Source organism: Anolis sagrei, chromosome 3 (assembly GCF_037176765.1).
Source record: "Anolis sagrei isolate rAnoSag1 chromosome 3, rAnoSag1.mat, whole genome shotgun sequence".
NCBI classification, from domain to species: Eukaryota; Metazoa; Chordata; class Lepidosauria; order Squamata; family Dactyloidae; genus Anolis; species Anolis sagrei.
The window spans coordinates 172806589-172825235 of NC_090023.1; the positions used below are offsets into that span (position 1 = coordinate 172806589).

Here is an 18647-nt window from a genome sequence, read left to right on the forward strand (position 1 = left end):
TGGTCAGGGATTATTGTACAGAAAGAAATTTCTGACAGTAGGAACCATCTGACAGTGGACACACACATTCAGAAGGTAATAGACTCTCCTGTTTTGGAAGATTTTATGAGGTTGGGTGGCCATCTGACTGGAGTTTTCTAGCTATAAGTTACTGCACTGTTGAAATATTGACTAGTTGGTCCTTGGTGTACCTTCTAGTTCTATGATTACATGACAAGAACCAAAACATTCTTCTCATAGGGTTGGGAGAGGTAACAGTCCAACTCCCTGCCAAGCAGGAATACACAATCAAATCACTCCTGATAGATGACTACTTAGCCTCAACCACACTCTGAGGCAGTGTGATCCACTGGCAAACAGCTCTTAGAGTTAGATGGAATTTCTTTTCCTGCAGCTTGATTCCTTTTGTCCATGACAAAAAGCAGAGCAGCAAAAAAACAAGTCTGCCTCCTCATCAATATGAAATCCTTTAAAATATTTAAATATGGCTATCATGTCCCTTTTCAACCTTATCTTCTCCAAGCTAAACATTTTCATCCCCAGCATTTTAGCTTGGCTTCATAGGGCTTGGCTTCTAAACTTTTGATCATTTTGATTGCCCTTCTCTGGAGACATTTTAGTTTGTCAATATCCACCTTGATTTATGGTGCCCACATTTAGGCCCAGTATTCCAGGTGAAGTCTGACCAATGCAGAATAGTGTGGGATATGACTTTCCCTTAATCTTGACACTATACTCCTATTGAGGCTAAGTTTGGACATACCCAGTCATACTCAAGAGATATCTGAAACATGAGAGAACAGTGATCGTGGAACAGCATGCAGTGCTTTGGTCCTTCAATCACCTCGGACAGTGAGTGTGCTGGTAGAACTCTTGGATGGCACTCCGGAATCACTTGCAATCACCCGTAGATAGTATTCAGCAATCCTTTCCCTGTCTAGTACAGCTGTGGAGTTGATAAGACCACTACTGCTGTTGATGACAAAATCCATCCTAGGCATGCCCACCTGCATGCGGTACAAAACTTGACCATTTACATCTTCATCGAGATCAATAGCTACCACCTAAGAGAGAAATAAAAAAATGAAGCACAACTACTGGGTGAAACTCTTCTTAATGAACCTGGAGGCTCAGGGTCCCCAAAGAGTAACAGCTATTTTCACAGGCATTCAGTGTTAAATTAAATGAGTGTTTTAAGGACCGTCCTTACTTGGTTTCTATAACCTACCTTCAGCATTTAAATCCTTACTTTTAAAAGGCAGACCATTTTAACTCAAGCTGTGCAGCTGTAATGACACAGGATAGCAGTAAGCATTTCTGGTACAGAAGAATTCAAAATGAGCATTTTTTTTCTGTTTAGAGATAAATCTATTTCAATAACTGGGTTGTTGTAGGTTTTTTTCAGGCTATATGGCCATGTTCTAGAGGCCATGTTCTCCTGACGTTTCGCCTGCATCTATAGCAAGCATCCTCAGAGGTTGTGAGGTCTGTTGGAACTAGGAAAAATTGGGTTTATATATCTGTGGAATGACCAGTGTGGGACAAAGAACTCTTGTCTGTTGAAGGTAGGTGTGAATGTTTCAACTGACCACCTTGATTAGCATTTGATGGCCTGGCAGTTTTTTGGTGTGGCTTGTTACTGCCTGGAGGAATCTTTTGTGGAGAGGTGATTAGATCTGTGAGTCCAGCATTTTTCCGAATGAAGCAGAGAGTGTTTGAGGACCAGGACATCCGTAGGGATACCAAGGTGCTTGTTTATAAAGCTATTGTCCTCCTAACCCTGCTATACGCCTGCGAGATGTGGACAGTCTACATACATCACATGCAACTCCTGGAACGATTCCATCAGTGCTCCCTCCAGAAAACCCTGCAAATCTCTTGGGAAGACAAGCGGACAAATGTCAGCATGCTGAAAGAAGCAAAGACCACCAGCAATGAAGCGATTGTCCTCCGCCATCAACTCTGCTGGACTGGCCATGTTGTCCAGATGCCTGAATGTTGGAGGACAGGAAAAGAGATTTAAAGATTGGCTGAAAGCCAACCTTAAAAACTCTGGCATAGGCACTGAGAACTGGGAAGCCCTGGCCCTTGAGCACTCCAGCTGGAGGTCAGCTGTGACCAGCAGTGCTGCAGAATTTGAAGAGGCACGAATGGAGGGCGAAAGAGAGAAACGTGTCAAGAGGAAGAGGCGTCAAGCCAACCCCAACCGTCTTCCACCTGGAAACCGATGCCCTCACTGTGGGAGAAGATGAAGATATAGAATAGGGCTCGACAGTCACCTACGGACCCACCCCCAGGATATCACTCTTGGAGGACCATCATCCTCGGACTAAGTGAGTAAGTAAGTAAGCTGTCCCTGATTGTTTCCTCTCTGTTGTTTTGCTGTTGCAATTTTAGGGTTTTTTAATACTGGTAGCCAGATTTTGTTCATTTTCATGGTTTCCTCCTTTCTGTTGAAATTGTCCACATGCTTATGGATTTCAATGGCTTCCCTGTGTAGTCTGACATGGTGGTTGTTCAAGAGGTCCAGCATTTCTGTGTTCTCAAATAATATGCTGTGTCCAGGTTGGTTCATCAGGTGCTCTGCTATGGCTGACTTCTCTGGTTGAAGTAGTCTGCAGTGCCTTTCATGTTCCTTGATTCATGTTTGGGCAATGCTGCGTTTGATGGTCCCTATGTAGACTTGTCCACAGTTGCATGGTATACAGTAGACTCCTGCAGAAGTGAGAGGATCCCTCTTGTCCTTTGCTGAACGTAGCATTTGTTGGATTTTCTTGGTGGGTCTGTAGATAGTTTGTACTTTGTGTTTCCTCATCAGCTTCCCAATGTGGTCAGTGATTCCCTTGACGTATGGCAAGAAAACTTTTCCTCTGGGTGGATCAGTTGAAACATTAACACCTAGCTCCAACAGAAGAGTTCTTTGTCCCACCCTGGTCATTCCACAGATATATAAACCCAATTTTTCCTAGTTCCAACAAACATCACAACCTCTAAGGATGCTTGCCATAGATGCAGGCAAAATGTCAGGAGATAATGCCTCTAGAACATGGCCATATAGCCCGAAAAAACCTACAACAACACAGTGATTCCGGCCATGAAAGCCTTCGACAATATTTCAATAACATAAGGATAGATACTGGAGGTTTGTACTTGCCTTCTTTTATGGCTGAGATAGTTTAAGGTGCCCACTGTGGCTTTCCTCATCTGTACCAATAAAATGTCAATCAATTGAGCATCTCAAGAAGTGTCACCAGCATTATTTGGACATGGAACGTTTTGTGTTCACAATACACTAGAATCTCAGAAAACAGGCCACTATTCCCATAACCCATTCTTTAAAAAATCCCAGTGCACAATGACTGAATTATTTTCAGTCAGCATAAGGCTGAAATAATAAAACAAACAAACAATGAGACAGCCATTTGTTCACCTGAAAAACAGATGATCCTGCTGGAAGACCTTCAGGAATCTCAGTGATAAAAGGTAAATTCTGGAAGGTAGGGTCATTGTCATTGAGATCCAGCAAGTTGACAAATACCGTGGCACTGCTAGTGGCCCGTAGTGGTGGTCTACCTCCTACAGAAAAGAAAGAAATCACTACTGGAATCCCAACAACACCAAGTTCCACTGAAAACAATACAGCAGTATCTAAGAATTTGTCATAATTAACCTCCCTAAACTGAGAAAATAGCAGCAACCTATCCAGTCCTCTTTGGGTAACTGACAATTTCCTTTCAAGGAAAAATCGGCCTTGGAAAATGTCAATGTGATAACAAACAGTTAAAACAAATTGCCAGAATCTAAAATTAGAAGGCAATATTTATCTAACATTCAGCAATTTAAATTACAGCTACTTTTCCCCATAACAAAGTTATTTAACAGACTATAGAGTAAACGTATATTTTTTATCAAAAGTATACATTACATAGGAGTGCAGAAGAAAACTTCTAGCAACAGAGTAAAGTGCCAATTAACTGAATGTAAGGGTGCAATTGAAGTAATCATACGGTCGGTGACGGAGACTACGATCTTCCTCATGAGCTCAGCTTCCTGGGGGTTTGGGTTCTCTCTGTCCAACACAACTCCAGTTGTCCGAATCTTTCCTGTGGTGTTGTTAAGGCTGTAGAATTTATTTGGTGGTCGGATGCTGTATACAAGGGAGCCGTTTTCTGCAAGGTCTGGGTCAAAAGCTACTACCTGCAGAGATCAAGAGAGTAATATTATACCCATGTAAGAAGAGATGAAACAATCCTTTTCAAGTATATCTGTGCAGAGATCTCTAAACTAAAGCATAAAGTAGAAAATATGGGGATTAAAAAGCATCGCTTGGGATTGTACTCTGTTGTTTTTCTGCAGGCAATGTAGTCTCTCATGGAAGAAACTGTCCTCACTTTCTTTTCTGATGTAGCAGCAGTGTAATCACAGGAGTGTCAGTAAAACAACGTGTAAGCAAAGCACAAGTATTAAATGTGCAGGCAAAGGAGATGTAAGGTCACTCTTCAAAGGCGCAATGGTTACTCTTCAAAGGCGCAATGGAAAAGCCAGGTTTTGAGATCCTCCTTGAAGGCTTCTAGAGTGGGGACTTGCCAAATCTCATCAGGCAATGAATTGCAGAGTCAGGGGGCTACAGAGGAGAAGGCTCTCTCCCTCGTTTCCAGAAGTCAGGTCTGGGATAAAGGGAGGGGTGACAGGAGGGTCTCCCCTGAAGATTGAAAAGATCGGGCAGGTTTGTGGAATGAGATATGGTCATGAAGGTAGGCGGGTTCCGAACCGTGCAATTAAGATTAACTGATAGTGTTTCTATGAAAAGTCATTGTACAGTCCTTCCTCCACTTATAAAATTTTGTTGTGGCCAGAAAAAAAAATGAGTCAAAAATTGGGGAAACAGAAGAGGATCATTAATGGAAGCTAGAGCCATATGACTTCCCTACCAAAATTCATAAATGAAGCAGATACTGTAAAGGTATCCTTTGGAAGTTTCTACACTATCTTAAAATACTTTTGTTGGAATTAAATTTTGATTTTTTAGTAATAGAAAATCTATTACAGCTCCGGCCCAGCGTACCTGTCTGAACGTATCTCCTTCTACATCTCGCCTATGAATTTAAGATCTTCTGGAGAGGCCCTGCTCCCGGCCCCGCCCTTGTCACAAACGAGACTGGCGGGGATGAGTGACAGGGCCTTCTCGGTGGTGGCCCCCCACCTATGGAATTCACTTCCTGGGGAAATCCCTCCTCTCTTTTAGAAGGAAATTAAAAACATGGATATGGGACCAGGCCTTTGGGTAATCTGGCAGACTGACAAGGACAATGACGACAAGAGCTATGGAAACGGATTATGATAAGCTGAATGGAATCACTAATTACAGAACTTGGCAGAACGATGGCCACCAGGCTCGCTTCTTTTCTAGAAGATTTTATTGTATTAACTCAAAGTTTTAATTATTTATAATTACTGTTTGTAGTGTATTTTATTGTGTTCAATTGTAGGCATCGAATATGTGCCTGCTGGAAGCTGCCCTGAGTCCTCCCTAGGGGGTTGAGAACGGCGGGGTAAACAATACCCAAAATAAATAAATAAAATGCCCCCCTCAACAAAAAAATGGTTCAGCACCAACATCCTAGTGCAATGACCTTCAGCCAGCAGTTTTTCATCTTCCAGGTTGATAGAATTCATTTATCCTTTATTTAAGAACGTATATACCATATTTTGTCTATTTAAAGGGAATTTTTTAAGATAAAGGATTATATGTTGCAATTTAAGTCGAACATCCCATCTCAACAAGATATAAACCAAAAATATAATAAAACAATGATAAGTTCAGCTTTATAAATTAAAGTATTTTTAAGTGGTAAAAGTAGTGAGTCTGAACAAACTGTCCTGAGTACCAACCAAATGATTTCTGGAAAGCTATGTTATTCAGGGTGAGGGGTGGGGAGCTGTGCTATTTCCTGCTAATTTGGGGGTGGGAGAGGGTCTGAAAATGAGTAAATGAAAAACTTTCATTGTTCCCGACTTTCATCCAGAATTCAAAAAATTAAGATTGACCTCCCTACGTCGACATGGAAAAAAACATAGTTGAATTTATTCCAATGAATCAACATCTAGGACTGAAAAATGGAATAGATTGCTGGAATTCTGATGAGGACTTGATGGCTTTTAAAATTCATTATATTATTTTAATCATATAGAAATATTTGATCAGCACAGCCACAATTGATTGCATGTGTTATTAAGCTGCAAGACTTCAAGTTACCAACCCATCTTTCCCAAAACAAACCAAAGTACAAGGAGCCAGAGCCATGTCAAGATTGATGGTGTACTGAAAAAGCAAAGCTTGTTTATGGATGGAGAGCTCAAAGGCCAGTTAAGGTAACTGAGAGTTAATTTCTTTATAGTGAACTTGGACTGGAGCCCTTTGCTATTTCCCCTCCTCCCTAGAAGATTAATGTTTCATTATGGTATTTTTTTTTAACACGGTCTTTCTTGTTTGATGATTTTGTGGATTCTCTTCGCTTTCCCCTCATTTATTTTCTGTTTCACGCCCGTCATTTTTCTCCTGGTGTGATGGAGAATAATTCTCCCTCTCCCTCTTCTTTTATTTTGCCAGAGGGATTTGAAAGGCTTTAAATCAATGCCTTTCAGAGAGGTCCTTGAAGGAGGTCGCAAGCAAGGCTGAGAAAGTAGAAATTGGCCACAAATTTTACTTTAAAAAAACGCAACCCTAACACACACATACAAAAGAAGAGACCATGTAATGGCTGCGAAATACATGAGCTCAGAATGTAAGTACTATGTTCATGAACTGTGATCTTATCCTTCCCAAACACATTGGCGGTCAGCATGCAGGTGGAGGCATAGAATTCATGGCATAGGAAAGTAGCAATGGAGGGGGAAAGAAAAGCTAAGCCTTTTGATCCAGAATCAAAAGAAGATTGGTAGGCAAAGCTGCATGGAATGAGACCATACTGAATATATATTAAATCAAAACTTTTTAAAGTATGGATCACAACCCCATATGGGGTCTCCACAGTTTTATGTTGGGGTTGCAATGAATTTCTGACAGGGTAGGGCCAACAGAAAGGAGGCAGCGGAGGGAGAAAGAAGGGAAGAAGTTTCCTCTTCTCAGCTGGACAATGTCTCCATGGAACTTTGATGCCTCTGCTTGCCTTAGAGATAGAAAAGAGAGGGGACAAGGAGTGCTTAGTTGGGGACCTGGCCTTGAGACTTGTGGGGCAGGGAGAGGAAACATCCCTCCTGCCTGTGTGTTTGGGTCTTTCCTTTCCATCTTTAGGTCTCTCCCTCCATCATCATCTTTTGGGTCATCTTGAGTATGCATGCCCACTGTGGAACACATCTCACCATGCTAAAACAGTGGATGTGGCTCTTAATGCCACATTATCATGAGGTGTCTGCGCTGGTATTGCACCACCTGACATCCATCGGGCAGTAGCAACCAATAGTGAAAGGACCAAGGCAGTGACATCTCTGGCCAACCTCCCTGTTTGGGTATCAGCCAGCATGCCAATGACTTAAATCAAGAAATAATTTTCTAAGATCTACAGGGACATTTGCTGGAACACCTCAGCAAGCGAGAGTCTAAAAGTGGCAGGCTCAAACCCAGAACCTCAATCAATGGCTGATACCAAATGAGAGACTCCCTTTTACTGGGTGCTATTCTCTTTATATTTTAAATTGCTTTGGAGTGTTTTTAGTGACTTTGATAGCATGCTTTTGCATCCTTATATGCCACACCAGACTAGACCCAGGATAAGTTGTCAGGGTCCAAAAGTGGCAGGCTCAAACCCAGAACCTCAATCAATGGCTCATACCAGATGAGAGACTCTCTCCTGGGCACACAGAAAACTGGGTGACTTGGAAGGCGCTGAACAGACTTTGCTCTGGCACCACGAGATGCAGAGCCAACAAAGTGGAATCCTCGACATGCGAGTGTGAAGAGCAAACCACAGACCACCTACTGCAATGCAAACTGAGCCCTGCCACATATCCTTTACAAATAAGTTTATTATAATCTGACTGTGTGTGTGTTTTATTCTTGGAACCACCTGGCACTAGATTTACGACCTCATAATTCATTGTGCCGGAATCGCAATAGATCTTGGAGAATCTGGCAATACCCGGCGGGGGAAACCTGTCGCTCCATGCCCTGCATTGCCTGGTTTCCCCCCTACCTCATCCCATGGGGGGAAGCAAACACCACCTGGCTTCCCCCTGTTGATCTCAATGCATGGGATGGGAGCTGCTGGGCTCCATCACAAAACCATCGGAACCGGCGTATGCTGTTGAAAACAGTCCTGTCTGATGAGGTCATAAGTCTTGACTATTTGGTCGCACACTACTGTTTGCACCGGGATTGTGGCACAGCTGGCTGGGAGTCAGCTGCATTAAGATCACTACTGACCAAAAGGTCATGAGTTCGAAGACAGCCCGGGTCGGAGTTGGTGTCCAACCAGTTTGTGTAGCTTGCTGTCGACATTTGCAGCCTGAAAGACAGTTGCATCTGTCAAGTAGGAAATTTTGGTACCGCCTACGCGGGGAGGCTAATTTAACTAATTATGATGCCATAAAAATCTCCAGCAAACCTGCAAAGAATGAGGAAGTACTTCATCAGTGTCATAAATGGACGGTGAAGCAACAGCTCCCCTTGTGGCCAGAATACCCTCATGAAAAGTTGGAATGTTAAATTGCCTCTGTGTCTGTCTATATATGTTGTGTGTCAATGGCATTGAATATTTGCCATGTAGATGTACATTGTAATCTGCCCTGAGACCCCTGTGGGGTGAGAAGAATGGAATATAAATACTGTAAATAAATAAGTAAATAAATAAAGTGTTTATCTAAGGCTCCAGATGAAAGGATGTTAGTTTAGTCCCTTGGCTCTTGGAGTCTTAGGAGTTCAGTGTAGGTCTGAGCTTCATGATAAAGAGTCACTTTCCAAGTTCTGTGGGAATCTTTGGGACTGATGACCCATCACCCTAGAAACATAATTATATTACTGGTGCTACACAGTATTCAACATAGTGCTTAATCTTTCATTACAATCTCCAAAGCAAAGGGAAAACCAACAAGCATTACTAATTTATAGTTGTAGTCTTACCATACTGTTGCTGTTAAGATAATAAAGACAGGTAGAAGGAGAAAATTATAAGCTGTTGTTAGGGCAGTTCGACCTAGACAACTGTAACTGTGCAGTGCCTAAGGTAGGGATCCTCAAACTTTTTAAACAGAGGGCCAGGTCTCAGTCCCTCAAACTGTTGGAGGGCCGGATTATAATTTGAAAAAAAAAATGAATGAATTCCTATGCACACTGCATATATCTTATTTGTAGAGCAAAAAACACTTAAAAACAATACAATAATTAAATTGAAGAACAATTTTAACAAATATAAACTTATTAGTATTTCAATGGGAAGTGTGGACCTGCTTTTGAGATAGGATTGTTGTTGTTGTTGGGTGCTTTCAAGTCATTTCAGACTTAGGTTGACCCTGAGCGAAAGCTGGGTAAATGTCCTTGGAGGTCCATATCCGCCCCCGGGCCTTAGTTTGAGGACCCCTGGTCTTGGGAATAGCTAGCTCACTACATTAGGTAAAGCAAAATATATTTACACAACTCTCCTTCAACTATGTGTTGTATGTTCTATATTCCATACCTACTTTTTATTTTAAAGACTGGATGGGTGGGTGGACAGAAAATTATTCTTTTGAACACCTACTGTTGTGACATCAGAGTTTGGCGGAGTCATCTCCACTAGATTGATGAAGTATGGCTCATCCTTCCATACTGGGTAGTTATCGTTTATGTCCAGCAAAGTGATGTTTACCTGAAAAAGAATCACAATTGCAAATTCAGGCTTTCAAAAACATTTTAGTCAGTCTGTCTTAGCACTCTATACCTACACTTGCAAGCTTGAATGATCCCTTTGTTTTCTTTTGGTTTTTTACAGGTTATAAATGTCAGACAGGAACTTGATGGCAATGCCTGACAAGGTTGTTGCTCATGTCCATCTTGTAATGCACAATTTAGCTTTTTAGTGAGATGTTGCCACTCAAGCTCCATTGACTCAGCAGTACCAAATCTTATTCTTCATTGTTTATTCTGAAAAAGGAGGTGCAGCTCTCCAGGGAAGGTTTCAGAATTCTGTGCTTACATTCCCAACTACGGTACAGAAACGTTTGTCTACAAGTACATGAGTCACAGCAAATAAATGAATTCAAGTAATTTTTTCTCACCTCTGTACTTTCTTGATCAACTTCCATTATTGTTATCCGAGTTTTTCACAATAGGCTTAATAATCTTGGTGTTCCTTTCTATAGCCTTCCCAACAAGAAAGGGACTCCAAGTATTATTTGACTGAATATATAAGTCCTGGATGTTAAGTTTCATACACATTACCACCTACTGATAGCAAGATTTAGCATCTTAACTGTTAGTTCAGCTCAAAAATGCTCGCAAGGGTTAAACAGCAAAGCAGTTCAGTGCATTCACATCTCAGTCTGAAACAGTGTAAGGCTTGGGGCATGTATGCAATTCCAAATATATTGTACCCATTGCTTTTTCAATTCTTTTTGACTTTGTAATTGCTGCTGCTATGCATATTAAACAAAGTCCAAAGGAGTCTACCATGTACCATGCAGCTGTGGACAAGTCTACATAGGGACCACCAAACGCCCAGACACGCATCAAGGAACATGAAAGGCACTGCAAACTACTCCAACCAGAGAAATCAGCCATAGCAGAGCATCTGATGAACCAACCTGGACACAGCATATTATTTGAGAACACAGAAGTGCTGGACCACTCTCACAACCACCATGTCAGACTACACAGAGAAGCCATTGAAATCCACAAGCATGTGGACAATTTCAACAGAAAGGAGGAAACCATGAAGATGAACAAAATCTGGCTACCAGTATTAAAAAACTCAAAAATTACACAGCAAAACAACAGAGAGTATACAATCAGGCACATCAATTCACTCTCAACAAGAGATTCCCCCCGGCGCTTCCAGGCCATTGAATGCAAATCAAGGTGATCAGCTGAAACATTATCCTGGTCATTCCACAGATATATAAACCCATTTTTCCTTCTTCCAACAGACCTCACTACCTCTGAGGATGCTTGCCATAGATACAGGCGAAATGTCAGGAGAAAAATTGCCTCCAGAACATGGCCATATAGCCCGGAAAAACAGACAATTTGATTTGATCGCACACTCAAATCTTTGGTTTTTGTGGTCCTCTGTTAGGAGTTTTGGAACCCAACGGGAGCAGTTTCCTAAACTTTAGGTGTTCAGAAACAATGTTGTAAAGCACTGATCTCAACATCTCAGGAAATTCGTTTGAGAGACCTATTATTGTGTAGCACCTGCTCTCACCAATCCTCGCTTCAACTGAAGCCACCAAATTGTCTGTAATCAAAGAAGGGCGACCGGAGCGGTCCTTATCATGGACGTTGTCACAGCCATCTTTGAATTGTCATACCCACTTACGCACTTTGCTTTCACTCATAACAGTATCACTGTACACTTCACAAATCTGTCGATGAATTTCTTCAGCAGGCAGGTTCCTTGCTGACAAAAACCGTATCACTGAGCGAACCTCACATGTGGAGGGTGAGTTGATAGTCTTAAACATTTTTAAAGCACAGAACAGAACCGTACAGGTTAGCTACAGAGCGGAAACTGAGCACAGTTGTTCCCGAGGCATGCCGGTACACGACGCACGTACTCATTGCGGTATGCGTGCGAACTACTAGTGTCTACAACAAAACAGACCTTACTTAAAAAATACCCCTCGTATATGTTTTAAATGGTTTCAACACTTTTAGTGATAACTTTTGTATGTTTTACCCATATATTTTTACCTCTGTTCATATTTTTGTAAACCGTTTTGAGTATCAGTGTTGGGATAAAACTGAAATAGAAATAGATAAGATACCACTGCTGCTGCTACCACCACCACTACGACTACCTTTAAATGTAGCAATTATAATGCACAGAAAATGAAAGGAAAAAAAACAAACAAATGGGGGACATTCGTCTATTTATGAAGCTCTGTTTCAATATTAGTAAGGTTCTTTTTTGCTGAAAACAATTCCACAATATTCATAACTGTGTGTATGTGATTTTTTAAATTTAAAAAAATCTTATGCGAACATCTAGTTTGAGACACTGGCCTTTTAAACTATATATAGTGTATATAACTTTATCAGTGGTCAACTGAATTAGCACTGAAAGCCACATTCAGTTTAAATTGTGATTTAGGCTAAACTATCACTTAATGGGTCTTATTTCTGAGTTGACATTAGAAGATTGTATTGTTAAAAGCGATTGCACTCTGTCCCTCATAGCTGTGGTGATTGGTGATAATATGAGTGAGCATTTCTACAATCAATGGTATTCATGTTCCCAATAGTTTTAAAAGAACTGCTCAGGGGGTAATCAGTCAACATAGTAAACAGGAGGTAATTGACTTCATTGTTATTGTATCTCTCCTATGGAGCCCAGTGTATTCATCATCTTGTGTAGAAATGGAAAATAAATTATGATTGAGAATAAAAGGCATGCTAGCACTATTTTGATATACTGAGGGACATTTTGCTTACAAGGCTATTACCTTGAATATTGCACAATGTACAACTTAGACTGTTTCCACATTAGTACTATTGAGAGTGAAATGACTGGAAGAATGGGCGGGGGGGGGGGGGATGGTCAGTATTGTGCATCAGGAGGATATGATGTCATAAGAAGGTTTTAATAAGTATGTGACTGTTGCTACTGTGGGAATTTAATAAGGTATAATGACTTGAACACAACATTGTTAAGATGCCAAAAAAGATGCATACTGACAGTATTTGTTGCAGGTGTTATAGTTTCAGACTTCTGCAAAATGACAAAAGGCTCTTTAGTTTTGAAAATGTGTTCCACACTTGAGTGATGAGCCTGTTGTGGTAAGTTGTAGCAGGACCAATTGTGTGTGTGTTGAAGAAAAACCTTATGGCAGTGGTCCCCAGGTGTTTTGGCCTACAACTCCCAGAAACCCTAACAGCTGGTAAACTAGCTGGGATTTCTGGGAGTTGTAGGCCAAAAACATTTGGGGACCCCAGGTTGAGAACCACTGCCTTATGGTGTTAATTTTTATGTACAGCTGGTAATGTAGGTCAACCAGCAAGCTTGGACGACACCCGATGGGTATAACTGTATGGGTTTTTAAAAATACTGAGTGGGTGTGGATGGTGGAGAGATTCTGGAGAGCTTTTTCTCTGAGGAGATCTATGCTCAAAGACTTTGCTCTGAGGAGCAGTTTGGAGAAGCAACTCTGAAGGAGGCTATGGTGGAAAAGCTATTTACTCAAGGTTTATTTTTGCTTTCATTTGAGTGTTAATTATTATGTACAGCTGGTAATGTAGGTCAACCAGCAAGCTTGGACCACATCCGATAGGGTATAATTGTATGGGTTTTTAAAAATACTGAGTGGGTGTGGAAGGTGGAGAGCTTCTGGAGAGTTTTCTCTCTGAGGATATCTATGCTCAAAGACTTTGCTCTGAGGAGCAGTTTGGAGAAGCAACTCTGAAGGGGGCTATGGTGGAAAAGCTATTTACTCAAGGTTTATTTTTGCTCTCTCATTTGATTTAAGATGAAGATGCCTTATTTTGTGGACTATTAAAGTTTCTTGCACTGTTTGATTTTTGTATACAACATTATGTTTCATGTCTGCTGAGTAAAGAGTAAAGATTTTTCTGTTCATTTTTCCTCTTGTCTGTATCTATTGCATTTGGACTTTGGGCACTGAGTAAAATCCACTGCTGCGCAACAGAGCCCCCGTGGTGAATTGGTTAAACTGGCAGTGCTGCTGAAGATCTGTGGTTCGAATCTGGGGAGCTCCCATCTGTCAGCTCCAGCTTCTCATGTGAGGACATGAGAGAAACCTCCCACAGGATGCCAAAACATCTGGGCATCTCCTGGGCAATATCCTTGCAGATGGCCAATTCTCTCACATCAGAAGCAATTCGCAGTTTCTCAAGTCACTCCTGACAGGAAAAAAAAACAAAAACAACTGGAGTGTTCTCATAAGAAACTAATATTCTCCAGCATCTTTAAAATGCCACTTGGAAAATGTTTAGCTGAAAGGTACCAAATCCATCTGAACAAATTTTACAGGGGGGAAAAAAACTGTGCTAAGAATATGCATTCTATGGCTATAACATACAATGTTTCAAGCCCTGTTTTAATAAGTGTGTGACTGCCAACAATGTCACACACTTATTACTCCTAGCCAACAATGTGTTGCCACCCATAAATCATTTTTTAAAGTGTGAATTTGGTAAGTTTTGGAAACAAACTCCACATCTGTGCTCCTAAGAAGCATCTGGCAACAGCCTAGGCTGAATCTCCACTGTATCATTAATGCAGTCTGGCACCAATTTAACTGCCACGAAGAAACGCTATGGAATAATAGGAATTGTAGTTTGCTGGCACACCAACAGACTTTGGCAGAGAAGGATAAAGACTCTGTAAAGCTACAGCTCCCAGGATTCCATAGCATGGAGCCATGTCAGTTAAAACGGTGTCAAACTGAATTAATTCTAGTGTAGATGCACGTTTATTGTCAAGATACACCTGGAGATCTGACTATGAACAGAGCATTCTCAGAATGAGTAATATACACAAATGTTTCTCATCCCAACTTCATTAGCAGAGACAAATGTTTAGGGTTTTTTTAATTTCAATTTTTGGTGCACCAGTTCCCAGTCATGCAGCTGTATTTGGTCCCACTACAATATGGGATTCTGTGTTGTTGAAGGCTTTTATGGCCAGAATCGCTGGGTTGCTTTGAGTTTTCTGAGCTTTATTCAAAGTGCTGGCGTTAGCCTATAAAGCCTTAAACGGTTCTGGCCCTACTTACCTCCTCGCATCTCCTCCTATGAACCAACTAGGACATTAACATCATCTGGGGAAGCCCTGCTCTCAGTCTTGCCTGCATCACAGGCACGCCTGGCAGGAACGAGAGAGAGAGGGCCTTCTCAGTGGTGGCCCCTCGGCTGTGGAACGCCCTTCCTATAGATATCAGATCGGCCCCATCCCTATTGGCGTTTTGGAGGAAAGTGAAGACCTGGCTGTTCGAACAAGCATTCGATTAAGCAGTGTAATGAATATAGGAACATGGATTAACAGATGTTGAGATTGGATTCTGATTTTACTGATGAGACGCTAATGATTATTATATTGATGTTTAATTGTTGATGAAGCTCTTGTTTTAACTTTCCCATAATCGTTTTATGATGTTTTGCTGTTGTTAACCGCTTTGAGTCGCCTGAGGGCTGAGAAAAGCGGTATATAAATGAAGTAAATAAATAAATTTATGGCCATGTTCCAGAAGCATTCTCTCCCTATGTTTCACCCACATTAAGGGTCTGTTGGAAACTAGGTAAGTGAGGTTTATATATCTGTGGAATGGCCAGGTTGGGAGAAAGAACTCCTATTTGCTTGAGGCAAGTGTGATCCACAGATATATAAACCTCACTTACCTAGTTTCCAACAAACCCCTCAACCTCTGAGGATGTTTGCCATGGATGTGGGTGAAATGTCAGGAGAGAATGCTTCTGGAAAACTCACAGCAACCCAATATGGAATTCTGCTTGCTGTAGTGTATTTGTCTGTCTATATGAAATTCAGTGGTATCACATCACACCATAGAAAGCTGCATTCTTGTTCTGTATGTGACATTTGACTGAGTGCTGAGATTTTATCTGTTCTTAACTACAGAAAATATTGCAGGGTAGTGTGGAGTGTGGTGTAAAGTAATCTCAATAAAAAGGGTATTTTTCAGATAATGCAACATAATAACCCATAAAATATTTCAAATTTTGGTAAGAAAACCGCAAAAGAAAAAAACAGTGACAATTTGGTTCAGCCTAGATACGAGAACAACCCATAGGAGCACTTTGTGCTTTTAGAGTACATTTCCAAAAGCCGGCCAGAGAAGCTCAGGCATGCAATCAGATCAGTTGCCTTGGTTTTTCATTGTCCTGGTAAATTATTTAAAGTGTTTGAAATGCCTATTAGTTAGGTGCCCTGGGGCAGTCACCTGGTAGAGTGAACAGTCACTGATTGCTCAAAGAATATCTGGCCAGCAGGGACCTCATATACCCAATCTCTAAATGTGGAAGTGGATGAGGAAAACAGCACAGTAAATATAAAAAGAGGAGAAGAGGGAGGAATAAAAAAGAGAATGAGCAAGAGAGGAAAAGGAGTGACTGAACAGCAGAATGAACAGGGTATTGGAAAAAAGTAACAGAACGTTGTTATAGTGAACAAAGGGAAATCATAATATTGCTAGAGAAAAAAGGTGATAAGAAAATGGAATGGCTAAAAAAAATCACAAGATAATAAAGGGAAATGTGGTGGAACCAAGGACAATTCTAGACATTAGGAGTGTTGTGGAGAACACTGATGGTGCATCCGTGATTGTACTGCACACATAGAGCTATCTCTGCAAGATTTCTGGGCACCCACTCACGATTTTCCTCAGAGAAATAATACTAGTTTTTAAAGGAAGAAGGTTTTTTTACCATTTGTCTTTGTGTATCATCATCATCATCATCATCATCATCATCATCATCATCAACAACAACAACAACAACAGGTTAGGTCTAAAACAGGCAAGGGCAAACCCTGGCCTGTGGGCAGGATGTGGTCCTTTGGGCTCCTTTCTCCTGCACATCTGTGGTGGCCTGCCGTGTCCCCAGGCTGAGAGGAGGACTGAGGCAGAGACACGTGGCAGCTGAGAGCTCTTCAGATAGCTCTGTGGCGGAGGAAGTGGCTGTGGCACCACGGCTCCCTCCTTTCCTCCCTGCCTTCTTGCCTGACTGCCTTCCTTCCTTATTTATTTATTTATCTCGTACCCCAATTCTGGGCACCACAATTCAAGAGAGATATTGACAAGCCGGAATGTGTCCAGAGGAGAGCGACTAAAATGATAAAAGGTCTGGAGAACAAGCCCTATGAGGAGCGGCTTAAGGAGCTGGGCATGTTTAGCCTGAAGAAGAGAAGGCTGAGAGGGGATATGATAGCCATGTATAAATATGTGAGAGGAAGCCACAGGGAGGAGGGAGCAAGCTTGTTTTCTGCTTCCCTGGAGACTAGGACGTGGAATAATGGCTTCAAACTACAAAAGAGGAGATTCCATCTGAACATGAGGAAGAACTTCCTGACTGTGAGAGCCGTTCAGCAGTGGAACTCTCTGCCCCGGAGTCTGGTGGAGGCTCCTTCTTTGGAAGCTTTTAAACAGAGGCTGGATGGCCATCTGTCAGGGGTGATTTGAATGCAATATTTCTGCTTCTTGGCAGGGGGTTGGACTGGATGGCCCATGAGGTCTCTTCCAACTCTTTGATTCTATGATTCTATGATTCTATGATTCAAGAAGTCTGATTTGACCATGGTGGTCCATGCCTTAGTTACCTCAAGATTAGACTACTGTAATGCACTCTATGTTGGGCTGCCCTTGAAGACGGTTCGGAAACTACAGCTGGTGCAAAGATCGGCGGCCAGATTGTTAACTGGAGAAAGTTACAGAGAGCGGGCAACCCTCCTGTTTAAACAGCTCCACTGGCTGCCGATAAGTTTCCGGTCCCAATACAAGGTGCAGGTTATCACCTATAAAACTCTAAACGGTTCAGGACCTGCCTATCTGCGTGACCGCCTCCTCCCATACGAGCCCACACGGTCTTTAAGATCTTTCGGGGATGCCCTTCCCTCACTCCTGCCTCTGTCTCAGGCGCAACTGGTGGGGACGAGGGAGAGGGCATTCTCGGTGGTGGCCCCCCGTCTCTGGAACTCCCTCACTAGGGAGATTAGGCAGGCACCCTCCCTAGCCACATTCCGCAAGGAACTAAAGACGTGCATGTTTCGTTGTGCCTTCGACTGATGACCCCTATGATAAACGATTGTACTGTGATCTATTTTCACTGTTTAACCCGAATTCCTATATTACATCATTATTCATATATGTATGTTAAACTGAGATGATCCTGTTCCTGTCAAATTGCTCTGTTTCCATGTTATCTCCTGTACCAGATATATTCCTATCCACCTTATCTTCTTCTTCCCATATTTATATTCCGCCTTTCTCAGCCCGAAGGCAACTCAAGGTGGTTTACGACTGTTCACACCTGGCAATCAATGCCCCCAATAACATAAAATATAATTAAGAACATTAACGTATAATATAAGCTATATAAAAACAGTAGAAACAATAAAAACAATAAAAACACAAGTCCTCAGCATCTCATTACTAAAGTCATTATCCAGTCGCATCGTCCAATCATTCCGTAGATCTAAATTAGCATGTTACACTGCATTTGCAAATGCTTGCTCAAAAAGCTAGGTTTTGACTCTCTTTCGAAATATTAGGAGTGAGGGCACTGATCTGATATCCCTAAAGAGGGTGTTCCATAGCCATGGGGGCACTGCTGAAAAGACCCTGTCTCTCGTTCTTGCCAATCTCATCTGCAAAGGAGGTGGGATCAAGAGCAGGGCTTCCCCAGACGATCTTAAGCTCCTAGCTGGTTCGTAGGGAGAGATACGTTTGGACAGGTAAGCTGGGGTGGAACCGTTTAAGGCTTTAAA

The 18647-nt window shown here is 41.8% G+C and overlaps 1 protein-coding gene across 1 annotated transcript in view; it reads right to left on the reverse strand.

Moving 5' to 3' along the window:
• The window catches only part of CDH23 (cadherin related 23), a 648000-nt gene that overhangs the window by 207619 nt on the left and 421734 nt on the right, over window positions 1-18647 (reverse strand). The window contains exons 21-24 of the mRNA XM_067465691.1: window positions 9731-9842; window positions 4008-4193; window positions 3431-3576; window positions 845-1064 (exon numbers count right to left, since the gene is read on the reverse strand). Coding sequence (XP_067321792.1) covers window positions 845-1064; window positions 3431-3576; window positions 4008-4193; window positions 9731-9842 — 664 coding nt within the window. The remainder of the gene's footprint in view (window positions 1-844; window positions 1065-3430; window positions 3577-4007; window positions 4194-9730; window positions 9843-18647) is intronic.